Source organism: Stegostoma tigrinum, chromosome 7 (assembly GCF_030684315.1).
Source record: "Stegostoma tigrinum isolate sSteTig4 chromosome 7, sSteTig4.hap1, whole genome shotgun sequence".
NCBI classification, from domain to species: domain Eukaryota; kingdom Metazoa; phylum Chordata; class Chondrichthyes; order Orectolobiformes; family Stegostomatidae; genus Stegostoma; species Stegostoma tigrinum.
Window position 1 is genome coordinate 54,141,740 of NC_081360.1, and position 27,834 is coordinate 54,169,573.

The window sequence follows — 27,834 nt, forward strand, 5'->3', positions numbered from 1 at the left end:
TTCTGTAATCACACATTAGTTAGAAACGTATCATGCTAAAGATTGCATGTGCCTAATCATATAGTAAGAATAGGGACCGCAAACAACTTAATTGGCAACAAATGTTCTGCAGGTACTGGGTTAAAAGTGCTGATGTAAGTACTGTAATGATGTGAAATTTTTTTGTTCTTCTAGTGTTGCCTATATGACTGTAACTGTATATGTCGGCATGATTTATATGTAAGATTAGCTAAAAATTAAAAGTGAGAAATGAAGTTTTTATTACTATAGCATAACCATTGTAATCCTCTGCTTGTATTCAGGTAGTATTGATAATTGATTACCAGCCCAGGGAGCAAAATCCAATTAATTCTATCCAGTTAGTCACTCGCTTCCTGCTGTAAGCTTTATTAAAATCAGGCAGCACTACATATATATTCTGGGATTTATCCGTTAGATAACCTCTGGTTTGTTGGTGTCAGACATGTTTGACTTATTTTTGACTAATGGATGCATTTTTAAAAAATTTGGTTTCTGTAATTTGACTTCAGATTTGATTTTGAAAGTGTGGAAAATAATGTGGAGAATGCAATGGACAAATCCAAACCTTGGAGCCGGTCCATTGAGGACTTACATCGAGGTAGTAATCTGCCTTCACCAGTCGGTAACACCCTGGCCCGCTCTTCCAGGCATTCAACATTACGGTAAGCTGATATCAGAAAGCTTCTTCTCTTTCAACTGGGGAGTTCGTTCATAACATGACTTTCATTTTTAGAAAACAAGATAACAAAGTATGAAGCTGGATGAACACAGCAGGCCAAGCAGCATCTCAGGAGCACAAAAGCTGACATTTCGGGCCTAGACCCTTCATCAGAGAGGCGCTCCTGAGATGCTGCTTGGCCTGCTGTGTTCAGCCAGCTTCACACTTTATTATCTTGGATTCTCCAGCATCTGCAGTTCCCATTATCACTGATAGAATTTCATTTTTAGAATTTTGGTTGACGATAAATCTCAATTTGCATGTGATTTTAAAATTTAATTAACCAGGTCTATTTGTGGGGAAACCTCAACCTGACTTCCTTGCTGGTTGGAAACTTACTGACTAAAGGATCATAAATGCACTAAACTTTTTAAATGATTTTCCATCTTGCTAATACAACTTACAAGTTCCTACGTAAATTCTGGTAGATTTTTTTTGCAGCTGAATATGCACAAGCTGTACTGGGAAAACATATTTTCAATGTTTCAAATCTTGCAGCATGCTTTTATTTTCCCCAAGCTTTACTGGTCTACAACCATCCCTGTCTTAGATGTGTTTCTCAGCTAAACATTAAGCACCACCACAGCTAGCTTTCTTCTCTGTCAAATGAGAAAAGGTTCTTTACTGCTTGAGTTGGTTGGTCAAGCTCAACTTTTCCCACCTTTAATTTAGTCCGTTCCCTAAAGATTAAACCTTCCACTTGTGGCCAGACAGACTGACAGAGTTGACAAATAATTTTTCTGAGATAAACTTGTCCACAAGAATGATCTGAGTTTGAACCCTGCCAACCACAGATATTAGTGCACAGCTGGGAATCTAATGTTGAAATAAACTGGAGAAAGCAACAACAAAGGTAACAAGAAACTCCAACTTATAATACTTACAATAGCAGTGACTTATTGTGAGTGATGGAAAGTTGTCGTAGTCCCAGGGATTCATAGAGCTGCTCTCTCAATAATGAGAGATGGCTGACGCCGACTTTAACTTGAGGGTCACCTCACCTCGGGCGAGGGGAGAGGTTGATGCGGGTGGGACCTACATGGTGACGTCAGTCAGTGCTGGGATTGAACACACACTGTTGGTGTCACTCTACATTGTATACTAGCCATCCAGCCAACTGACCCCCAAATGTGAATTACTCCAAGTATTCTTATTACAAAGTGTGGTACCAATCATTTACTATCACAGCGCTTTAGAAGGTTTATAGTGCTAATTCCAATAAGTTGTAGAAACAGTCGCTTGTTCTATTTATAACACTTCTGAAACTATCCTTGTTTGAGATTTTGTTCTTGGGAAGTTTGTTGTTATGACTATGTGTGTTTGAGCCTTTATTAGATTAGATTCCCTACAGTGTGGAAACAGGCCCTTCGGCCCAGCAAGGCCACACCACCCCTTGCAGCATCCCACCCAGTCCCATCCCCCATAACCCACACACCCCTGAACACTACAATTTAGCATGACCGATCCACCTAGCCTGCACATCTTTAGACTGTGGGAGGAAACCGGAGCACCCGGAGGAAACCCACGCAGACACGTGGAGAATGTGCGAACTCCACACAGACAGTCACCTGAGGCTGGAATTGAACCGGGGCCCCTGATGCTGTGAGGCTGCAGTGCTAACCACTGAGCCATCATGCCACCCCAATGTTGTATGTTGGTTGTCCTGAATTAAACTGTCCACTGGATCAGAGATCATTGTTCAGTGTAAGGTGAGATCAACTTTAGGAAGATCAACAATCGTGCATAAGCATACAATATGACTGCAACCGAAGGCTTGCCAAGAACTACGAATACAACACATGGTTTTCACATCAGTTAAGGAATAGTTGTATTTATCTGCCAGTCACTGGATTAGTTTGTTTTTAAGTTGCTGTTAAAATCTGCAGTATGACCTTTGAAATGGAGTCTAAAAGGGACCATTGTTCTGTGGTGAAGAGACAATATCATCCCAGAATTCTGTCTATCACAGACATCTCTAACATGTGAACTATTGCAATTTCAATTATTGAGGTAACAACTGTAAAATGCACAATGCGATTTTACAAGTTACATATAATCTTTACCTTTCACATTGCCGATTGTTGCATTTATTGTATTTTAATGTTTACATGCAAGTTGAGTAGGGTGCTTTTTCATATTGCTTTACTTTATATTCTTCTGTTTACCCTACTCCCATTCTTTTCCTTACTAATTTTGTCCGCTCATCTGTAATAATCTGTGAATTGTGCCGAGTGTGGTTCCTTCGGCAGAGCACCTTACCCCAGTGGCAATTCACAAGCAACCAGTTCTTTTGAAAATCTTGCAGTTCAGAGCAAGGATAACATGCTGAATTTAGCAGGAAGGATGCTTGGAGACAACTCATTGATGCTGTCCTTCTGGCGTCTAACTTAAATTTCAGTTTGAAAAGAGAAGGCTGAGGGCTGAGCCAGGAGAAGCCTTTAAAATTCTGAAAGGTTTCTACAGAGAAATCACAGTAAAAATATTACATGTGGGGTCGAACAAAAGAGAAGCTATCATTTTAAAGTAGTTGTGAAGAAATCAAAACGGGAATTCAGAAGGAACCTCTTTACCAATGGAATGGTGAGAATGTGGAAATCAATAATACAGAGATGGTAGAGGCAAATAGTGCAGTACATTTTTCAGCTAGAAAATGTTTTGAGGGAGAAGCAGTTGCTGGGCTACGTGAGGAAGAGTTGGAGGATGCTTACATAAATACACCTGTCTGGTTGGGCAGAGGACTTGTTTCTGTGCTGTATGTTCTACTCAATTCTACAAGACCCACAGCTAAAATGTAGTGGCTTGTAAAGACAGTGAAAAACATTAATTCTTCTAGAATGTAATAAAATCGCTCACCTTTCACCTGTTATTTCATTTATTTACCTAATCACAATGTTAATGAAAGGACCAATCCTAACTTGGCTAGTGTAAACAGTTTTATACAAGAGAGCGAATCAGTGCATTTGAAATTTGGAAGCTGATCATTCAGGACTATCTTTCTTATTGTAATTCGTGAAACCTCGCTACATTGGAACTAGGTCAACCATGTGAACTAACATGTAGCAAATTGCAATATGAGAACTTGATTATGACTAGTATTCTAACCATGTCAAATTATGAAAGCATGCATTGTTTGGGAGCAATATTGTAGTGTAAAACCACTAGAAGAGTCAGACGATGATGTAAACTGTACCAGTGATTTAAAGCATATTGGGTACATTATCAAGTTAAGAACTGCAATGAGCCAAAATATGTTGACTCATTCTAGCATTGTGCCAGTAAACCACAGGAGTATTCTTTTAGTCTGCTTTAGTTTACTTAATGGTTAAGTCATTGTACTTCTGTTTCCTGTACTGAATAACTTACTTAAAACATCTCCACCAAAAATACGAATGCACAGTAGCATAAGGCCATTTTCTGCAGTCTTCCAGAGACACTCAATATTGTTTTGTGGGAAACTAAACATATCATACAAATAGCCTTTGATGTTCTGTGCAGTGGTGTTGAGCGTATTTGAGAAACATTAACTCACCTTTTAAAGAAAACTTATGATTGCCAGAAAACTGAGTTTTTAAGTTTACAAGCTGTGACATGAAATAGAGTCGGGAAAATCCTGAGTGAAGTTGTTTTTATCCAATTCATAACATAAGCTTTTGCCTGTAATATTTGAAGGCATTTAGAAAATTAAATTTTTCCAAAGTTTCTTCCTAAACATTTTTTAAAACTTGAAGTGAAAACAGTTCTCAGCCATGCAGAAGGTTTTTCACATTGCATACAAACTGTGTGAATTGTGTGAAATCATTTTCTACTTTGCAGATCATATTTAACTCTTTGCTTTCAGCACCTTAATTAATGCTTCAAATAGTAACCTTCATTTGAACAGTGTCAACCAGTTGATAGTAACCTCTGAGTGAGGTGGCCTTAGGTTCAAGCACCACTCTGAAGCCTGCACATAATTCCAGGGCGACACTTAGACGAGAACTTGTCAAAGATTTCATTTATCAGATGTGATATTAATCTGAAGCACCTTCTGCTCACTCAAGCAGTTTTGAAACTGTCCCATTTGAAGATAAGCAGTACAGTCTTCCCAGTCCTGGATAACATTTACAATACATGAAATAACAGGTTGAATGGTCAATCTTATTCTATTTGTAGGAGCTTGCTGTGCATAAATTGGCTGCCACGTTTTCCACTATTACAATTTTGGCCGCGGCCAGAGTTTCAGTCTCCAGGGCTGGAAAACTTCATATTATAATTTCTGCGGCCTGTTAGCTGTTGCTGCAATTTTGCAAATGACAGGCAAGGCCTTGAAGGCTCTTGTGAGTTGTTAAAGTGCCAACATGTTTTATTTATGTGCTGCTTTATGAAGAAACTAGACAGTGCAGATTCCCAAGATGTAAATCAGAGTAGGTGCATTAAATGCTTGTCCTGACCACCAAGCCGTTGCTTCTTCTGAGCAATATCCCTGCATGCTTCAAGGCCAGCAACCACCTCAAGCCTTCATCCATCGACAAACCAGCAGTCTTATTAAATCATCAAGCCCACTCTTAGACCAACTCTCATACCTCTTCAGCATCTCCACACTTCACTTTAGAGCTCAGCATTGCTTGTGACTTGTGTGCTTCTGCTTGGTTGCTTTGCATGCAGGGCCGCACATGCACCTGTATAGGATACATCATATTTTCTCAGTGCTGTCCTGCTTTCTGCTTGATTTGAGGTTACCAATTTCCATCCCGTTTCCAGTGTTTTCTTATTGTACCATTATTGATTCATTACTGACTTATGGACTACCAGCCTCTCTCGAGCTCACATTTCTTTTAAGTTGAGAGTAAGAAATATGCAGCTTGTCACAACGGGGAGCACTGAATGTGGACGTGCTGCTTTGCGGCACAGTACTGTGTAAATCACAGACTGAAGCATGTGCCAGCAGTTTATGCTGCAAGCATATTGTATAACCTTCAAGCATATGGTCCTGTCTAAAAGTCTTGTGGTGCTTAGTAGGATTAAGGGAGGCCACAGTCAAGGGTACCACCACATTGATTAAAGAGTTTGCCTAATTCCAGTCCAGGGGATGGCTATGGCTATTGCTTTGTCCTCCCAGGGACCAGGGAGCCATGTCCTTTACAGAATGGAGAATTGGGCCGTGGTAAATTCGGTAGATCAAGTACAACTGTTCTGCGAATTACAGGTAGGTCTCTGTGTGCTTTGGAAACATCAATATGGGGCATGGCTGTGGTCCTCGGGGTTTATCCTGTCAAATCAGGGGAATTATCCCACAGTCAGGCCAGGCATTTGGTTAATTATGGTCAGGGCCTTATCAGGGAGCAGCCCATGGCATTCTTGGGAGACTGGCAACTCCAGTCTGGGGATAAGCTTAATTGTGCTCAGTTTCTGAAGGAATGATGATAGATAGTGGGGAACCGACGAGAGCGGGTGGGACCTCATAATGAATCAGAGGGTACTGAGAGTTGCAGATGTTTGGGTTCACACCGGTCACAGTAACTCTGGCCTGTACCTGAGGAGCGTGCATGGTCAACAAGGGCATGGGACTCTAGCGATGAAGTGGGGACATTAATAGTTTTATAAAAGGTCTCAAGCTCAAATTGGGCCTCCTCTGATTCAGTAATACCATCACCCGACTTCAATTTGAATGTCATTGACAGGTCATATATTATCTAAGAATGTGCATTTAAAATTATGGCCTTATGACCAGTACATTGTGTGTGCTAGATGCCTCCTTATCATGTCAGTTCACCAAAAATGTGAGTGATGACAGCAAGATTCTTAAATGTTTAAGCTGATGTCCCCATCTCACAGCCACTTCCATAGCTAGGACTGGAACCTGTCACATTCACACACTGAACTGTAAGTATGGTAAGAACATGATCTTTGATGTGGAAGGGAAACTTTTCTTTGGTAGGTGGCCATCGTGGTAGTTTACTGGTAGAATTCTAATTATAACATATAGTGAAAACCTTGGTTCTGCAATGTACATTTGGAAAAATGGTACAAACATGGAGCTGTCACTTGGAGATTGTTGCTGTACCTGAGTCCTTCACGCAACTATGAATGTAGTGTAGAAGGAGATGGCTACTACTGCTTTATCAGCAAACCAAACAACAACAGTAACCTCCAGCAGCTGCTGAGCAGGACTTGCACTCAGAAGGATTGGGTATTTCAGAAGTAGGTAGATGTGAGATCTAACTGATCTCCACCGAGAGATAAATTAAGACTCTCATGGGTAACCTAAAGGCCTCAACTGGTAGTTACTCAGATTCAAGCAGCAGTGGGAGAGGGAGAGTGGCATCTCACAGGGCGTCTGTGCTTGATCATGAGTTCTGGCATTGGCAGGGTATGGCCCAACTGGATTCATCCCCTGTACCTGTTTCTGATCTCCCCAGGTCACCTACACTTTCCATTGAACCCCTCACAGCAATCCCTATCCTACACACACTGACCTCTTTGCAGGGCTCAATCAGTGATTCTAGATATTGGAGAGCTGTCATCTTCTGCAACAGGATTTCTCCTGAGTGAAGGCCAATTTAGTCCAAAGGCTTGAGGCTGCCCAGGTAAGTACCTGATTGGATAGCAAGAGACCTTAGTCTGATGTGCACAACATTTTAAGCAATTAGAGGATGTGGGTGTCTTGCTGTAATTGCAGCATTTTTTGATTCTCCCAGTTTATGTTTGGAAGTCATGGTGAGCTGCCATCATAAGCCTGTGTGATGCTCCCACAACGCTAACCTGAGGTTCCAGGATTTTGACCCAGCCTAAGGAAGGGACGACAATATCCGGCCAAATCTGAATACTAGATGGTTTGGAGAAGTTGTTGAAGTTGGTGATGTTCTCATGTATGAGCTGTCATTGTCTTTCTGGATGATGGAGGTTGCATGTGCAGGAGAAGCGAGTAGGAGTGAATGGTGGCTTATACAGTACAATGATAAATACCAACACAGCTACTTCACTAGTTACTGATAGGAATCATACATGTAGAAAAACAACAGCTTTTTCAATGCTTGTTTAATGGTTTTAGTTTTAAGTTAGGAAAACCCTTAAACCAGAATTGCGGATTCTTTCTACTTTGTTTAATTGTGTGTTTTCAAGTATATTCAAGCAAACATAGTCATAATCACACACAGGAACTAGGAAGTCAATATTGGTTATATTATCTTAAAGAACTTACAAGCCTGACCTATTAGCTGAGGGCTATAATATGATGTCGTCTACTTTCTTATTGTCTGAATCCTGAAGGTGTAACATAATAGAGAAACATTTCAATCCTTGTTAATTTAGTTGTTGCTCATTATATTGCGCTGATATATTATGGGTTTTTTGTTTTATTAAATTCACGTGATATTCACAGTTTCAATGTTCTAAGTATCTTTGCATTACTCTCCTTTAGGTTTAACACATTACCTAGCAGAAGGACGCTGAAGAATTCTAGATTAGTGAGCAAGAAAGATGATGTTCATGTCTGCATCATGTGCTTGCGTGCAATCATGAACTATCAGGTATATGGTACAAATTTTCTGTTGTTCTAATACCTTACTACTTTGTCCTGTGCACTCACAAGAAATGCAGAGAAGACTTAAATATGCAATTATGCCTATTTGCCATAAAGCTTGTACTTCTACTAAACAAAATAGAGGTTTCATTTCATTTATTATTGTCTGCATTCTCATAAAACTAAATATAATTACCTTCATCAATATGTATACAACTGTGTAAAATAATAACGAATGTCACATTAGGATCTGTTGTTTCTAGCCTCAGACTTGCAATTTTCTTTACAGATTTCATTATGTTGTTAATCATGTTAATTTCTTTTATAAACCTGCAGGCCTAAGGACTCAATGATATCCTTAGAAAGTTGATGGTTTTGAGCTCTGCTGGAACCCCACTTACTAAACCATTTCCTCAGTCTAGTTTGAAACCCTTAAATCGATTTGCTTGATTACTCAATGTTACCATGGATTTGCTTCAAATACTGGTTGATTTTCCATTGCAAGTCATCTCTGATGACCAAGGGGTTGTGTTGTGGTGACAGCTTTATCCAGAAGTCTGAAAGAAGATATCTTGAGCATAGGGTGTAGCTACCATCTAGGCCAATTTAAAGAATCTTGAGAATGATGTTTGTTGGTTTTGGGTTGAATTGGCCGCTGTACTCCTGGAACTTGTTCATTTTTCCAAAAGTCTTCAAAATATCAGAAAATCAAAAACAGCGTGTCATAATCTTTCTAGAGGAAATATCTTGAAGTACTTACAATTTTAGATGAAAGAATGTCTTTATGTGGAAATTAATCTTTACATCTTCCAGAAAGTCCAACATGTTTATTCAATAATTCATATGCAACAGATATGCAAGGAGGATTTATAATCAGAAAGTGTATCCATTGCCTTGGAGAACATTCCGATTTTTATACATATTTTAAATCAAATGTACAGTCAGACTCTACTGTTTAAACTGAGACTGACAAACTTTGTATAACTCGTTAGTTATAATTTCCAGTGGTGGCTATTTTGTGACCACACCTGGAAACTTATAACAGTAAGCAACATGGGTTTTGAAATTCACACTCTGATAACGCAATAATGCCACTTTGCTTCTATTAATAATGAGATGGAATGCATGATCTTTGTATAACAGCACGCTATACCAAGATCATGAGGCATTGGATGTTGAAGTAGGATATTGCAAGTGTTTCTGTATACTTTTGTCATGTTTTAGCATTTTCTGGACAAATAGTGATCTTGATCTTTTCATTGCAGTATGGCTTTAACATGGTCATGTCACATCCCCATGCTGTTAATGAAATTGCTCTGAGTCTGAACAATAAGAATCCGAGGTAAGACACCCTTGTTGGTTGAAAAACACATTGTGACTGAGCACCATTTTAGAAAAATACATACGGTATTAAATAGATTGAATAGCTATTATAATTTTATGTATAATTGAGTAGAACTGCATATTTATCGTCATATTTAAGTGAATGGATGAAAACAGATGTTATAAATGGGTACTGTGGTAAAAGTATACATTTGTTTGACAATCCAATTCTAGCATACAATTCTTGCCTAATTGCTGATTACAGTAATTTTACCTTTGCAGGAGGTGGTGAAATAAACACTTAGAGATTTAGTGCTCAAACACTGAATAGGTACAATTTTCATGGAACAGTGTATGTGGGCTCCGCAAATCCACTGCCATTAAGGTGTGGAGTGGGCTAGTTGATGGATAGCAGACATCTTAGGATGGCTCAGATACTGAGAGAGAGAGAGAGTGTGTACGGATTCTCAGATGTTGCAATGGAGGTCCTGATGCCTGAGGCCCTGTACTCATTCTCTGCCCCTCTCTTCTCTGAACTGCACAGCTCCATGGCTTCCTTCATTACTCCTGCAGACACAGGGTGAACCTCTAGCTAGATGTCCCTAACAAAGCAATTCCTTTTTCTTGGTGCTTTTAAGAATCCTATCCATTAAGGTAAAATAATACGGCATTCGCTATTTTACTCTGCAGTCCTCAGGGAAAGCTTGAATGAATTTTAATAAGTGTGTGGCTGAAGGCTTGTGAAAATGCCCTACAATGTCTATTTTTCAGAATGTTTTAAAAGTTCCCTTCTCTCCTCCAGCAACAAGTGAATGTTAAAAGCTGGTATACTTTTAAGTATCACTTAAAATCTTCAGAAATGAATTGTTTACTTTTAGTTAGCTCATCAATTTAGGAAAGGATATTATATAAATGATAGCTACCAAAGTGCCTTGTAGCTTAATTAGTAAACACTAGCAGACAATTTAAGTGGCTGTCAGCCCTTTGATAATGCCCTGGGCACCTATTTTACCAAGAATTCACCACATCGATGATCCCATCAGGATCCCCTTGAAGGTCTGAAAGGGTGTCAGAAATTCCCACAAATGCATCTTATTGCTCGAAAAGTTATCAGGTGTTTATATGTATCTGTTTTTTATGGGATATATTGAATGCTAATGTTGGATTTTCCTTTTCAAACAAAATAGGCTGAATCACAATTTTTACAGAGTTCAATTAAACAATTCCACGAATGAGCATCATTGTCACACAACACAGGAAATTCATCTGTGGGCATCCCCAGTATAAAAGAATTGGTGTAACCAGAGCCTTATTTATCCTGGCCCTGTTAATGATTTTGTTTGTTGCTGTTGTAGGACAAAGGCTCTCGTCTTAGAACTGCTGGCAGCTGTTTGTCTTGTCAGAGGAGGACATGAAATAATCTTATTAGCATTTGATAACTTCAAGGAGGTAAGGTAACTTCCTTCTTGGTAAAAGTCAACAAGGTAATTATTCAAATTTATTTTCAAAATTCTTGTCTGCTTTACGCTGTGGAGCTTTTTTCCCCCAGCATTTCTTAGCTTAGTGTGTTTGAAGTGTAAATGTCACACCTATATTTGTAAATTTGCCAATTTATTCTAAAGTAAGAGTTATCAGAGTCTAGAGTCAGCTTCTGACCACACATTGACTGCTTTTTCCACACCTCTGTAACATTGCATGACTTTATGCCGGCTTCAGCCCAACTGTTATTGAAACCCTCATTTGTGTTTTTGTCACATCTAGACTTGGCTATTCTGATGGGCTCCCACAATCTATCTTCAATCTATCTTTCTACTTCTTGTTCTTATTATAAGAAGCCTGTTTAAATCCATTTCTTTGACCAAGTACTTTGTCAGTGACCCTGATATCTCCTGAGATGGTCCAGTCTTTAATGTTGCTTTATAATTACCTGCGAAGTAGTTTGGGTCTGTCTTTTAACCACAAAAAACAATAGTTTTTGAAATGGATAACAAAGTGTGGGGCTGGATGAACACAGCAGGCCAAGCAGCATCTTAGGAGCACAAAAGCTGACGTTTTGGGCCTAGACCTTTCATCAGAAAAGACTCTTTTCTGATGAAGGGTCTAGGCCGAAACGTCAGCTTTTGTGCTCCTGAGATGCTGCTTGGCCTCCTGTGTTCATCCAGCCCCAAACTTTGTTATCTTGGATTCTCCAGCATCTGCAGTTCCCATTATCTCTGATCACAGTTTTTGAAATGGGACAGATTTGCGCCTAAATTATACTAGTGACAAATATCATTTGAAGAATGACAGCAGTGCCTTAAGGAAAACCGTTCATTTGAATATGAAAGTACCTAGTACAATGTGTTTGCCTGGATATTTGTCGACAAAGTATTTGCAAAAGAATCAGTCATTCACCATTGACCTGCTGCCATATATCTAGAGCCTATTACTTATAAAGTATTCTCGTGACCCTGATGAGTGCTGCATGGACACTCCCCTCAGCAGCAGAGGTTGCATACTCGAAAGGGCCTGGGTTCCTGCCCAGACTGTTCACGTAAATAATGACTCTCATTTCTCTATAGTAAAGAAAGAAACAAGTTGACTCTTGGATAAAAATGCAGCTAGAGATAAATACCATAGGACTTTCCCACCTTGAACCTAGAATTCTGTGATTGGTTCGGGTTGAAACTGCACAAGAAGAAACATGAACAGAAAACTTTGAAGATGTCAACTGTTTAAGCTTCTTTTGTCAAGTTAATCTTTTGCTTACTTCTAACAGAAGGCACTTTGGTTTACAAATGCACCAGTTTTGAAAATGCCTTGATACTTTATACGTTTTCATCCTACGACAACGGTATGAAAATAAAGGGGTGTTACCGGCTCATGGATCCTTCATTTTGGATGTTAACCTTATGAGCCAAGATGAGCTTTTATAGAATGACCTAAAGAGGCTATAATTGATCAGCCAACATTTGCGTTCCTAAATTGTAAGTTCATTTAGTGCAGTTTTTCAAGCTTTATATGTAGCAAAGCACTAGGTTGCACATGCAAAATAATAGGACAACTGTACTTTTACAAGGCGCAGATCCCTGCTTTCTGAGCACAGCGTAAATGTTAGTACGACCTACTGGTGGTGTTTGAAATTAAGAACTATATCAGTAGAGAATGATAGTACTTTGCTTGCTATCGAACTGAAGATTTTGTCCTAAGGCAGGACCATTTTTAAAAGAATTTTGTATCCTGGACTCAGATAATGCAGACACTGCCTCATCGATTAGGAGTTTCTAGAATTCTCATTACCTTTCCAAGTGATGGCAGAGTGGCTCACATAAAAGAAAACCTGGATTTTAAAGAATAAATAATTGTGGAGGAAATAACGACAAACAAATTAAGAACCTTAATAAAAGTAATAGGACATAGAGTGGTTAAAACTAACAAATGAGGGGATGAGCTTTAGGAATTAGATAAAATGACAAAAGGAAACTTACGTTCAACCAATCATTCAGTATGTCCCAAAACTCTACATCTTTTTTAGTGATTGCTTATGAACACTGTTTTGCTAAATTTATTACTAGTTACTAAAGTAGTCCACTTCATAATCTTCATTTCTTTGATTTGGAAATTTTGTCGTAATGGAAATTAATTTATTTGTAAATATTATAAAATTGCATGTACCACACTTTCATGGAAAGTAGCAGTAATGAAAATCAAACAAGTCATGGCACCAAACTAAACAATGGCTTGTAGTTAAAGTGAGCAGTTCAGAGTGGTACAACAATTGATGAACCCATTGCATTTTGCTGAAACATGAGCTCATTTAAACGGTTACTGCTTTGTAAATAGACCGTCCTTAATATGGAGAGTAAATCTTTGCTAAGCCTATATACGACTTAATTCAGCCACTCAGCATCTGTTCACATAAACAGTGCAAAATGCTTGATAATGATTGTTACTTTCCAACATGTGAAATCTGCTTTAATTTTTTTCTGCACCTGGATTTTAATACAAATTACGCTACATACAGTTTATTTAAGTACATTACACAACTTTCGAGTCATTTTGTAAAGAGCTAAGCAATTCAGTTTCTTTCAATACTGTATGTAGCTTACTCCATTTACAATTATAGTCAATATTTGCAGTGTCCATTAGATGTCAGATATATAGCCCAAGGGGTTTCTCATAGGTTCCGGTCCTCAGTGTGCTATGGCTGGAGGATGCTAAGACAGTAATCTTTCCTTTGTACCTTTGCAGCAGCGACCCCAAAAATCGTTTAATATGTCATCTTAGACTTAGCAATGTGTCAGCTAGCAACATTCAATTGTGAACAACTCTTTGCACTGGAAATAATCTTTTGTTGGCTGATGTTTATATGATTCAGGTGAATCCCTGGAAGTACAGCACAGAGTCCTGATTTATGTCACTGTTTAAAAACTTGAAGCTTGACAAAAATCTGAGTCTTTTCCCAGGCCTACTTTGCAAAGTCACATTCTACAAAGAGGTGGACATGTGTAGCTACACTGTGTGCCTCTTCACCAGCACAGCCCACCTCAAGGGCGGCATGTGGGCGGTTTAGACTCGCAGCATGCAGGAAAGATCTGACAGGGAGGGTCCTATTCACTGCCAACCAACCTACATGTTCACTTGAAACTTCTGGTCATGAGGCATTCAGCCAGTTGCTTTGACAGTATTCCCTGGAAGCAATTCTACAGGTCCAGCATCTCCCTTTCTCACAGGGTCTCGAAGAACATTGTGTGGATCACTCTCTCGTGGACTTGTGGTCAAAGGTGTTTTCTTGCAGCAGTTCCTCCATGAGATGCTGATGTTAGGCCACATTCCAGTTAAATTAAACTTGACCAGATTCATCCCTTGTAACACTAGGGACAGTTCGATATCAGCACATCGGTGTTTGTGTTCCAAGGGTCTATGCATAACCTGATGTAGCCACACCCAAAAGTGGCCATAAGGATGAGGGTTACATTAGATACAATGTTCCTGCTTTGTTTAGAAATTTGTACATCATGTTTTTGCAAACACGGTCCATTTTTGATTTCCAAATAAAGCATGAGATTAGGTTTGGGTGATAGCCACAGCACTGGAGTGGGCTATGGGTCAGTCCTGCGCCACTTACTGCAATACCAAGAGTGCATCAATGACCAGATTCTTACCCAAAATAGAGAGGAACATTGCTTTCGAATGCCTAGTTTCTATTTTACTATTGTTGCGCACACCTTCCAGGTTCTGGGGACCTGGCTAATATTCAAAATAACATCAGGTAGTCTGATCTGAGGGTGCAGGGGTCAAAGGATTAGTTGCTCAGTCAAAAACAGGGTTCCCAAGGCCAGTTTGTACTGGTCACAAATGTTTATCGTGGTGCACTGACAGGAGCAACTTTGACCCAAGTGCTTCCAGTACCTGGGATTGTCACCACTCCTCTATCTTCCTCCTTCCTGACAGACTTGTCATAAGGATCAATATATCAATATAAGGATCAAAACACAAATAGGACTGAGTGAAAGTTCACCTTTGATTCCAGATTTGATTGGAAAGCTTTCTGATATCCAATTGAAACTGCCTTACAGATGTTTGTATGGAACATTGGGTCCAATCCCCAAAGCCTGGTTTGCTGAGCACTTCCCTTATGGAGATGAGTGATCTTCTGTCAAAGGCCTTTTTCCGTTCCAAGCTCATGAGGCAGATGAGCACCCCCTGTCATGCACCTTACCCACGTAATGTAAAGTTATCAGACATCTTATCACAGAAATGTGAGCACATCTCATCTTGCACCACAAAGTAGAATCTAGACGAGAAGATGATCTTGGCGTTCTAGAGAAGAGTCATGTCAGACTTGAAGCATTAACTCTGTCTGTCTCTCTCTACAGATGCTGCCTGACCAGATGAGTTTCTCCTGCAATTTCTGTGTTTGTGCTGATGATATTGGAAGCCTGTGCAGGAACAGGGTGTGGGTCACTGGCTCCTCACCTGTTGAAGACCCTCTTTAATATTAACTCCCCCAACTATAGTAGGAGCACCTATTTGATGTTGCTGGATCTGGCTATGAACGTTCAGGACTCTATTCCACTCTATTTCTCCTTGAAGATATTCTTGCTTCTGCCTTCCCAAGAGCTGGGATGCACTGACTGCTTTGCTTTGAGGTTGGAATGTGGCGACCTATTTGATTTTTCCAAGATTTGGAGGTTGGATTTCCTCTCCCTTTTAGTGTTCGGTTGCCAATTCTGTAGAGGTCATCTTTGCCCTGCCTTGTCTGAAAAGCAGCAGCCGCTGTTGTATATGTTGGGAGTGAGTCTCCTCTTGTCACTAATTTTGGAATTAGCATGGCTCCTTCTTGGTCCTTCCTTCTCCATTTTCTCCATGAGCTGCCACTCCCCTGGCTCTTCCTCTGCTGGCTCCTCCTCTGTTCTTGCAATCCACTGATGCTTAGGAAGTTTGGGAAACAATGTTGGTGTTCAGCAGTTTGCTTCCACATGCTTTTTTCTTCTCTCTTGTTCTTTTCTTTTCTGTGTTCTCTGTCCCATTCCCCTCTGTGGAGGGCTTGGTAGGTGCAGGTCTCCTTTGTGATAGTTGTGCTTACTGTTTTGTCTGCATGTCCCTTGCTGGTTCATGCTGCCTGCTTACAGTTGAGGTGGTGCTTTGTGTATTAGTATAAGTGGTCTGTCACACCACACAGGTTTTAGTGCATAGTCTGCTTGTGTCCTTTGTCAGATGTCCTTCCTGCTTGCATTTCTTACAGATGACAGTGCTGCATTATGTCACGTTGTGGCTGGATTTTCTGCAAATGTGGCAAATTCTAGGCAGCCCAGTGTAGACAAGGTAGCCCTGGCTTCTCCCACTAGCAAATGAACATTTTTCTTCTCATCAGACCTCAGAGTCTTCTTATAAAAACTGGCAGAACTGTGGATACTGGAAATCAGAAACAAAAACAGTAATTGCTGGAAAAGCTCAGCAGGTCTGGCAGCATCTGTGGAGAGGTCAGAGTTAACGTTTCAGATCCAGTGACCATCAGAATAGAGTCACCCTAAACTGGCATTTGCTTGTCCAAATCCCAAATAGACCTTGATCTCTATGCTGGACCATAAGACCATAAAGACCATGCAGGAGCAGAATTAGGCCATTCGTCCCACTGAGTCTGCTCCACCATTCAGTTATTGCTAATATATATCTCAATCCCATTCTCCTGCCTTCTCCCCATAACACTTGATCCAGTTACTATCAAGAGCTTAGTTTTCTCTGTTTCAATGACTTAGCCTCCAAAGCCTTCTTTGGCAATACATTCCACAGGTTAACTACCCTCTGGCTGAAGAAATTCCTCCTGATCTTAGTTATTAAAGGCCACCCCTTCGCTCTGAGGCTGTGCCATTGGGTCCTAGTCTCTCCTACTAGTACTAATTCTCCAAGTCCACTCTATCCAGGCCTGTCAGTATTCTGTAAGTTTCAGTGAGATCCCTCCTCATCCTTCTAAACTCCATCAAGTATAGACCCTGAGACCTAAACGGCTACGTGTGACAAGTCCTTCAACCCCAGGATAATTCTTGTAAACCTCCTGTAGACCTCTCCAACATCAGCACATCCTTCCTTTGATATGGGACCCAAAACTGCTCACAATATTACAAACGTGTCTGACCAGAGCCTTATACATCTCTGCTCTTGCATTCTAGTCCTCTCGAAATGAATACTAACATGCTAATTGCATTTGTTTTCCTAACTGCCAGCTGATTCTTGAACTAGGGCGCTAAAGTGCTTCATATTTACAAATGCTTTTCCCATTTAAAAAAAAATGTCTGTGCCTCGATCCTTCCAACCAAAAAGCATAACCTCACACCTTCCTACGTTGTATTTCAGTTGGTGCTATTTGCCTACTCTCCTAGCCTGTCCCAAGTCATTCTGCGGCATCCCCACTTCCTCAACACTACCTGTCCCTCCATCTATTTTTGTGTCATTTGCCATCTTGGCAGCAATGCCCTCAGTTCCGTCACCCAGATTGTTAATGTTTAATGTGAATAGTTGAGGTCCCAACACTGACCCCTGAGGAACTGCAATAGTCACCAGCTGCCATCCTGTAAAAGACTCCTTTATCCCTACTCTCTGCTTTCTGCAAGCCAGACAATCCTCTATCTATCCCTGTACCTTGCTCCTAACACCAGGGGCTCAACTTATTTAACATTCTCCTGAGCAGCACCTTGTCAAAGGCCTTCAGGAAATCCAAGTACATCTCGTCCAATGACTCTCCCTTGTCTAACTTGCTTGTTACTTCTTCAAAGAGTTCTAAACAGATCTATCATATGTGACCTTCCTCTGATGAAGGCACACTGACTCAGTCCTGTTTTAGTCTGCACTTCCAAGCACTTGGCAGTCTCGTCCTTTGTAACACTATAAAATCTTACTAGCTTCTGTCTTCCTTCTTTCTTAAACAGGGGTGCTATATTAGCTCTCATCTTGTCCTCTGGGACCATCCCTGACTGCAGTTGTCCCTGAAATATCACCACCAATGCCTCCCGAATCTCCTTAGCTATCCCCTTCGGAATCCCGGAACCCTGGGGTGTAATCCATATGATTTGTCTACATTCAGACCTTTAAGCTTCCCCAGCATCATCTCCTAAGTTGTGGCTGCTAAACTTTTCTCTGCGCGCACATGAATTGACACACACACACACACACACACACACAAAACCTACTCTCTGGAAGTTCTGGTATGTTGCTGAGTCCTCACTGTGAAAACAGATACCAAGTACCTATTCAGTTCCTCCATCATTTTGCTCCCCATTATTACTTTTCCAGCCTCATTTCCCAATGGTCCAATGTTCACTCTTCCCTCTCCCTTACCTTTTGCAATCGTCTTTTATATTACTGGCTAGTTTATTCTCATTTCATCTTCTCCCAGCTTACTGCTTTTTTGGTTGTCTTTTTTAGCTGGATTTTAAAAGGCTTTCAAATCCTCGGGCTTCTCCCTAACTTCTACTACAGTGTATGTCTTTTGCTTTTTTTCCCTCTCCTTGGCTTCCCTTGTTAGCCATGATTGCCTCATCCTCCCCTTGGTCTATTTCTTCTTTCTTGGGATGAATTTCTGTTGCGCCTCCCAAATTATCCCCAGATCTTCCCTGCTGGACTCTCTTCCAATCAATTCCTGTCAGCACCTCCCTCATGTCCTTGTAATTACCTTTACTTGATTGTAATACAATTATGTCAGATTCACGCTTTTCTCCTGCTCAAATTACAGGGTGAATTCTATTGTTGGAGAGTCAGTGTTCCCAGGGCTTCCTTCACCTTCAGCTTCTTGGTCAAGTTTGCCTCCATGACACAGCACCAGATCCAGAATTATCAGTTCCCTCATGGGCTCTTCCACAAGCCATCTTGTAGACATCCACAAATTCCTTTTCAAGGGATCTGCTAGCAACCTGATTTTCTCAGCTCACCTGCATTTTGAAGTCCCTTGTGAATATTGTAATAGTATTTTTCTTATAACTTTTCTTTCTCCTGATATACCTTGTGTTCCAAACCCAGCCTACTGCTCGGAGACTGGTACATAACTCCCATCAGGGTCTTTTTTCCTTAATCTTTCCACAGCTCTACCCTCTCAGATTTTACATCTTCTGACCCTATAGCTCTTCTTTCTTTCAATTTAATTTAATTTCTTACTTACACCCTCTGCCCATCCACCTTTCAATAGGACAGGTATCTTTTGATGTTTAGCTCTCAGCCTTGAACCTCTTGCCAAACTATCTATGTGATACCCAAAGCATCATATTCACCAATTTTCAATCTGCGCTACAAGCTCATTTACCTTGTTTTGTATGCTGCATGCATTTGAGTGCAACATCGACAGCCCTCCTTCTCATAGTTTTCCCCTTACCTGCTGTGTCTGACCCGTTCCTGACACTTTGACCTATTACTTGTTCTGAAAACGTTCATAACCATTCCAGAGCTCTGAGCCACCACCACCAGTGTCCCCGCTTCCCTTCACCTCACCCTCTGCACCCCGCCTATCTGCTGGCCAACTTGTTTAAAGTCCTTGTAACCTTCACTTACCTCAGTTTGCACCATCAATTCATCTACCTTATTCCAAATGCTTTGTGCACTAAAATAAGAAGCTTTTAATTTTGATCTATTATCAAATTTTCCAACAACATGACATTCACACATTCTGTCTGTCCCTTTTATTTTTGGGTAACAAACGATCCCATCACTAACCTGCTAACCTACCTTTCTCCTTTACCATTGATTTAGCACTATTACCACTTTTTTGTTTAAAGCCCATTCCATGGTCCTAGTTATGTGATCTGCCAGGACTTTGGACACAATATCCATCTCATTGGAACAGTTCCCTCTTTATCCAGTACTGAGGCCAGTGTCCCATGAATTCAAACCCATTGGGGTCTAGGCCCGAAACGTCAGCTTTTGTGCTCCTGAGATGCTGCTTGGCCTGCTGTGTTCATCCAACCTCACATTTTATTATCACCATTTCTTCCATACCAGTTTTTGAGTCATGCATTTATCTTGTTACCCAGTTGAGCGCGTCCAACACTTTGTTTTTATTCCTTGACCTCTATATTGTTCCCAAACACCTGAGAAGAATGCTGTTATCACTCATGAAGGGAATTGTAAAGACACATGGTCATATCATACTTTCGTTGCGATGACATAGGCAGAAGTTCTGGACTATGAGGCTTTTCCAGCTATACCACAAGAAGTCAGTGACTTCTGCAAGGAAGAGGAGAAAAAATAATAACCTACAAAGAATGATTCATGATAAATGAGACTAAAGCATTGTTGCAAAATAAATGAATATCATAGTTACCACATAATTAAGAATATGCAAATTAGAATTTTATCAGTTCTATAGCTCAATAAGTTAATTTACCCTAACTATACTATAATTTCTTTTCCCTTAGTATTCCCCCAAAATGAGCCATTGGTTTAGGGGACATTTTGTAGTTTATCAAAGTATTTTTGAAGGCCTCCCCCCACCTAATTTTTCATGAGGAATATATTTGTCTCAGCTGTTCTTAAGCATGGATAATCATGTGTTAATTTGTCTGACTTGCCTTGAATGCCTTGGGCCTGAGATCCAAAGACTTGCCTTTCTCTCCTGTGAAACCCCATTATTGTCAGCTGGAGAGTGAGAACTTAAAGTCTCTAGCCACAGACTTGCAAACAATATAGGCCTTGGAAGCTTGGAAGCAACCTCTACCTGTTACCTTGGCAACACAGAACTGGGAGACTTCCACCTTCTGCTCATTCAGAAGCCCTTGCATCTCCTTGCCATGCAAATCACACAATTTGATTTTTTTTGGATAACACAGAGCTTGGAATTATAATTCCCAATGAAGAGGTATTTGAGGTTACCTCCTAGGTTTAGAAGCAGAAGCATAGCTAGATTACACAGCACCAGCGAACCAACTGTGCAGATTGTATGCTGTCTGACCATTTATTTTTATATTTGAGAGAGATGACTATTATTTCCCAGTTGATTTACCAACCTTAGAGAAAATTACAGTGGGTATCATTGCTATATACTGCCAACCTGGCCATTAAAATGATTCATAATCTATACATAGAGCACCCCCTAGTGTTTAAGTGGAATCATAGTACCGTTTTGGGCTTCCAAATGTTTAATTTTTCTCTCTTTCTATTTCGCCGCAGGTGTGTGGTGAAAAGCATCGATTTGAAAAGCTAATGGAACACTTTCGAAATGAAGACAATAACATTGACTTCATGGTAAGCAATAGATGAACTTAATAAATCTTACACCCTTCAGCAGTTCTTTGTCACAATGTATTAACCCTCCAGGTGAATTTCCTATGCTGATATCCACTGTGGATATACATAATTAGAAAAATATTGCACTGGTCAATGTCTGTGAGGTTATAGTTATAAACTTTATCTTCAGGCATCTCAACTTTTTTTTTGCTTAATAATGCATTATTTTTCCTTTGACCGTATGCAACTTTGTGACTCTTTTTTATCATTAATGGATATTTTATGGGTGTATCTCACAAAGTTTGTAATTATTACCCTTCCTAATTCCCCAAAATAATGTGGTGGTGAGTCAGGTTCTAGAATGGCTGCAGTCCCTGTGGGTAAGTGCACCCAGAATGCAGTTAGAGGAGTTTCGGGATTTTGACTGGGTGATAGTGAAAGAGCAACAATATTGTTCGAAGTCAGCATCGTGTATGGTTTGCATCTGGTGACCCTGTCTTCTTCTTGGTAGAAGAACTCATGGGTTTTGGAGGTGCTTTTGAAGAAAGCTTGGCAAGTTGTTTCAGTACGTTTTACACATGGTACATACTGTTGCACTCTTCAACAGTGTGAAGGGAATGAATGTTTAAGGCATATTTAAAGAGTTAATGTGGATGGGGTTTTGATTAAGTAGGCTTTTCTGCCCTGGATGATATTGACCTTTTTTGACTGTTGTTAGACTTGCTGTCATCTGACTTGATGGAGACTGTTGTGTTATGCCTCACAAACAGATATGTACATTTCCTTTAAGGGACTCGCTCATGGTGTTGTCATGTGCTGACATGTGATATGATGGTAGCAAAGTTTCAGTCTCCACCTTATGCCGAGGGAGAAGTATGTTTCAGTACAATGAATTACTAAACTTGAACCCAGATATGCAAGTGCTTGTGATTGTGGTGATATGTAGATATCAGGCGCTGAAATAAAAGTTCAGTGAATTCTTCAGTGGCTCATGTCTCATTTGTATGTTAACGGATCGAGTATAAGTATCACACCATGATAGTTGGAGGAAAATCAGCTATCATGCCATGTCACTTTAGATAGTAATCCGTCATATTCCTGACTTGTATCTGAGATAATAGGAACTGCAGATGCTGAAGAATCTGAGATAACAAGGTGCAGAGCTGGATGAACACAGCAGGCCAAGCAACATCTGAGGAGCAGGAGGGCTGACATTTCGGGCCTAGACCCTTCAGAAGGGTCTAGGCCTGAAATGTCAGTTTTTCTGCTCCTAAGATGCTGCTTGGCCTGCTGTGTTCATCCAGCTCTGCACCTTGTTATCTACAATTCCTGACTTGTGCCTTGTAAGTCTTTTAATTGGGATAACAGCTTTTTTTCAGCTTCTGAACTGCTGTGAACTATAGCCACAGTATTTACACGGCTGGTCCAGTTAAGTTTATTGTCAGTGATAACATCCAGGATGTTAACAGTGGCGGATTCAGTGATGGTAATGTCACTGAATGTAAAGGGGAGATAGTTAAATTATCTCTTGTTTGAAATGATTATTGTCTGGCAGTCGTGTTATATGAATGTTATTTGCCATTTATCAGCGCAAGCCTGGATTTTCTCCAGGTCTTTCTCCATGTACATATTGGCTACTTCAGCAACTGAGAAGTCATGAATTATGCTGAATATTGTACAATTAGCTCCACTTTGGACTTTTTGATGGAGGGATGGTCATTGATGGAGCAGCTGAAGATGGTCGGATGCTACTGTGAGGAATTTCTGAAATGATTAAAGTTGAAGAAATGTAGTCTGCTTTTGTGTAATGTATGGGCCCACTTTGCCTCTGATTTCCACTGACTTCAATTTTGCTAAGACTCCTCAATATCATTCTTGGGAAAAATGGTTTCGACAGCAGTCACTCATCTCTTGGATTCACTTGTTTTCTTCTATGTTTGAACAAGGCCATAATGAGGTCAAAGCCAAGTGGCCTTGGTGGAATCCAGAATCAATGAGCGGGTTATTGTTGGGTGTGTGCTGTCTGATACATCTGTTGATGACACTTTCTATCACTTTGCTGATGATTGACAAAATTAGAAGTTACACAACACCAGGCTATAGTCCAACAGGTTTAAGTGAAATCACAAATTCTTAGAGCATCGACAGCATGAAGAAGCAGTGCTCCAAAAGCTTGTGATTTCAAATAAATCTGTTGGACTAAAACCTAGTGTCCTGTGACTTCTGACTTCATCCACTCCAGTCCAACACCAGCACCTTCATATCCTGACGATTGACAGTAGACAGATGGAGTGGTATTTAGCTGGCTTAGATTTTCTTTTCCTGCTTTTCATGGTCATGGTGTACCTTGGCAATTTAATATGTTGTTGAGTTGATGCCCCTTTTGCAACTGTACTGGATTAACTTGATGAGGGAAGTGCCTTATTCTGGAGCACCGGAATAACAGTCAGGATATTGTCAGGATCTGTATATTTTGCTGTATCCAGTGCAATCAGCTATTTCTTGACCTGCTATGGAGTGAATGAAATTGTCTGAAGATGGAATCTGTGATGCTAGGACCTCAAGTGGAGACTGAGTTGGATCATCTGATAGTCATTTCTGGCTGAAGCTTCAACCTTGCCCTTACCATTGAAGAACTGGCTTCATCATCTTTGAGGATGGGCATGTTCATGAGTCATTCTCTTCCTATTAGAGTTTAATTGTCCACTGTACTCCATAATTGGATTTGGCAGGACTGCAGAGTTTAGAACTTGTCCACTGGTTTACAATGTTTAAACTGTTAATGTGTAGAAAATGGTCAGAATTTGGTGGGGATCAATGAGAACCCTGTGCTGTGGGCTCCAACAGGGGAAAGAAAAACTGCTGTGGGATAAACAACTGAATGATGTGGACACTATTTATATCTGAACCACAAACCACAGCTATTTGCTGTGTTGAAGTGAAGAAGGCTGCAATGTCAATAATATTTCTTTCTGAGAATTAGCTGATAAAACATTGAAACATAAATCTGTGATACTGAAGTTCCTTGACGTAAAATGCTCTGTAACTCTGCATCATGGCACCATTTCCTTTATTGTTCAAACTTCTGACCATTTTCATTTAATATAATGGAAGGACCCCAATTCCATATGAACTTTTTACTTTATTTATTGGGTTACTAACCTTTCTGAGGTAACCTACATTCTTGGTCAAAAATGAAGACTTTCAACAATCTTTTCACACCCTGGTGGGAATGGGAGAGCTCTTCTGTGTCCTCTCCTGAGCTCACATGCCTCTGTATTGCTGATTAGAGTTGAGACATAATAGTTAAAATGACTAATAAAACCTTGGGTCTTTGAGTAACACCTGTAATTATTATTTTGCCATATGCCTAGGACTGTAATGTTATTCCTAAAGGTTTTCTTAGCCAAATCATTCCAAACTAATACACACCAATTTGCACTTGGAAGACCTTGCAATTTTAATGCTTTCCTGGTGTTCTCCTGATTCTGCGAAAATATTGAACAGGTTGTTTCAGAGAATGTAGTTGTTCTCAAGATGAGAGCACTCATTGTCATTGATGTTAACACAGTTTTTAAAACAAAAACCAAATCATTATAACTGACAAGTGCTTTGAGTTATTATTACATTACTAAGTTGGATTAAATGGTTTTCAATTGAAACTGAAAATTTAATTATTATAGAATGAAGGTATGCTTTCTATTTTATCAGTTGAATGTCTGAAGAGAGAATTCTACCAGTTGTAAATTTTTTTATCTTCTTTTGCTTCTAGGTGGCCTGTATGCAGTTTATTAACATTGTGGTCCATTCTGTTGAGGATATGAATTTCCGAGTGCATCTCCAATATGAGTTCACCAAACTAGGACTGGATGAATATCTGGATGTGGGTATTCCTTCATTTAGTAACTAGTGCAAGTTGTTTCACAACATTATTCCATTTCCACATCCAGAAACCAGTTTGTTTTTCTTCGCAGTAACGAATTACTGATTTAGAGCAAGATGACTATCTGTGAATATAGAATGGATTTCTTAGAAAAAAATTGATTTTGAAGCTTCAAATTTATACTTCTTAGTATTAAGTTTGATGGCTTTTGCAGCAGTAATTGCCTTTACCTGACACAAGTCAATTTAATTTCCACTGGCCCAATCTTGGATGCCAGTTTACCTCAGAATCTGTTAGTAGTGTAAATAAATGAATAATGTAAGAAAAATCCATACTCTAAAAGTTCAAAAGGGAATAGAGAAGATGTGGCAACAACTTAATTACCTTAAGAAGAAATTGTGTTATTTATTCTGGGGTGATTTAGAAGATCTGGAACTATGTAAAGAAAGCTGTTGTGAATTATTATGTGTGCTATCTCACTGTAAATTATGGATCGAATGAACAATCTGAGTATGAAAGGCTTGATCTAAAGTTGTCTGAAACTTTAGATATGCTGGAAAACAGATAGAAGAACAGTCATCCTTTAGATCACTTTGTTCTACACTATCAATTAGGACATATTTTGTTGAAAGTCAAACATTGATGCTACTGGCTCAAATGCAGGTATTTACATTTTATACTGTTTTGTCCAGGGTTGTAGCTCAAGCATTAATATGATCTGAAAATAGATTGAGAGTGGATATTCAAGGGAATCTCCCATTCTCTCCAAAATTACCTGCGATATACTGCACAATGTGAGGCCATTCAGCTCCACTAGTCTCCTTAAGTACATCTCCGCTTCTTGCGCAATCAGGTCTCGTCGAGCCATTTCTTTTTTCCTGTGAGTGAAGGGAATCAACCTGTTTGGCCTTTCCTGATAGACATATACCTCTTCATTCTAGTGTGCTCCTGGAAAATCTTCACTGCACCATATCCAGCCCCTCTATATTCATTTTTTAACATGCTTACCATTCTCTAAGTTTGGTCTAACGAAGGTGCTAAACAAACTTAACATATTTCTTTGCTTTTTGATGTTATCCCACCAGAAGTGAGCACTCTCTTAAGGTGTTAATAACTTGTGCCATGAATTTTAATGAATTGTGTATATGCATTCCCCTCGCCTGTCATCCCTTTGTGCCATAATTAGATTTTATTTTCCAACAACTCTTTATGCTTCCTGCTAAATGCAGCATCCTACACTTAACTGATTAGAAGGAAAATACATCAAAAAGCATTGATATGGATGGGCATCGTCAAAGCAGATGTGCCAGAGAGATCAAAACTGGGGGAATCGCATAGACCGTAGGAGTGTTTAATATTGAAATGGAATGCAAATAGTCGAAAATGCTTTATAATTCCCTATTAAATCTCTCTCAAAAATATAAATTCAGCACATCATAAAGCCAAGGAGAGGTGCTAGTGTAGGCTACAAAAATACAAACAACTTATTACACTATCCAATTCCAGTGACTTTTTACTACTCTATTTTCCACCTTTTTAAAGTAGCTTGGTAACTTGCTGCAAGTGTAATGTTGAAAAATTGTCTTTTTTGTTTAGAAACTGAAAAACACGGAGAGTGACAAACTGCAGGTGCAGATACAAGCCTACTTGGACAATGTCTTTGATGTGGGTGCTTTACTTGAAGATGCTGAAACGAAGAATGCTGCCTTAGAGAGAGTGGAAGAACTGGAAGAAAACATTTCTCATGTAACCGTTGCTTTAAATTTTCAACTAAACTGCAGCGCCCAATCACTGTGGTTTTTTTTAAAAGTGCATTTAATCATTAGTTGCAGCCATAAAATCATTAATTTTGTTTTGAAATACTACAAAATAATTTCAGAATCAGTTAACTGCTAAACAGGTTAGGGTACAAAAGTAGAATTATATCTTTATTACTGGATAATAATGCAAAGGATTTGCCTAGTGCAGAATACCACAATAAGTAGACATCTGTGATGTTGTTATCACTTTGATAATTGAGTCTCTTCAGGACTTCAAAGAATATTTTGTAGAGCAGATTAGCCTGTCAGTTTTGTCAGATGTAGTTATGAATTGTGGTGTTTGGTAGATACGATTTTTTTAAAAAATGCATTAAAACTTATTTAGTGAATAAAATAATCATAACCAGATTCTCTCTGAACCATTGGTCAAATGAATACAAATTGAATATTTGCTGTTCAGAAGACCTTACAGGTGTACAAATTGACTGATGTTCAAAATTAACTTTTTTATTCATTCATGGGATGTGGACTAAGTCAGTGTTTATTGCCTATCACTAATTGTACTTGGGAAAGTATTGGCAGGTATGCTGTGTCTTGTGTACAAACACAGTGTTGGTAGGAAGGGAGCTGTAGGTATTTGACCAAGTGAAGTAACAGGGATATAGTTCCAACTCAGGGTGGAGTGTGGCTCAGAAGTGGAGTTTCAGGTGGAGTTCCCATGCATTGGCCGCCCTGATACTTTCATGTGCCAGGGATCATGGGATTAGAAGATTCTATAAAAGTGACCTTGATGAGTTGCCACAATGTATCTTGTACATGGTACACACTACTGCCGCTGTGCATTGGTGGTGGAGAAAGTGAATATTAAAGTTGGTGGATGAGATCCAACCGTTCGGGCAGCTTTGTCCTGGGTGGTTTCAAGCTTCTTGAGTTTTGT

The 27,834-nt window shown here is 39.7% G+C and overlaps 1 protein-coding gene across 11 annotated transcripts in view; it reads left to right on the plus strand.

Annotated features, from left to right (window-relative positions):
* fmnl2a (formin-like 2a) overlaps positions 1–27,834 on the plus strand; it is a 255,298-nt gene that overhangs the window by 181,642 nt on the left and 45,822 nt on the right. For all 11 annotated transcript variants that reach the window (XM_048534453.2, XM_048534446.2, XM_048534452.2 and 8 more), the window contains exons 6-12: positions 531–683; positions 8,139–8,247; positions 9,506–9,582; positions 10,919–11,012; positions 21,198–21,272; positions 25,027–25,137; positions 26,734–26,883. In XM_048534453.2, coding sequence (XP_048390410.1) covers positions 531–683; positions 8,139–8,247; positions 9,506–9,582; positions 10,919–11,012; positions 21,198–21,272; positions 25,027–25,137; positions 26,734–26,883 — 769 coding nt within the window. The remainder of the gene's footprint in view (positions 1–530; positions 684–8,138; positions 8,248–9,505; positions 9,583–10,918; positions 11,013–21,197; positions 21,273–25,026; positions 25,138–26,733; positions 26,884–27,834) is intronic.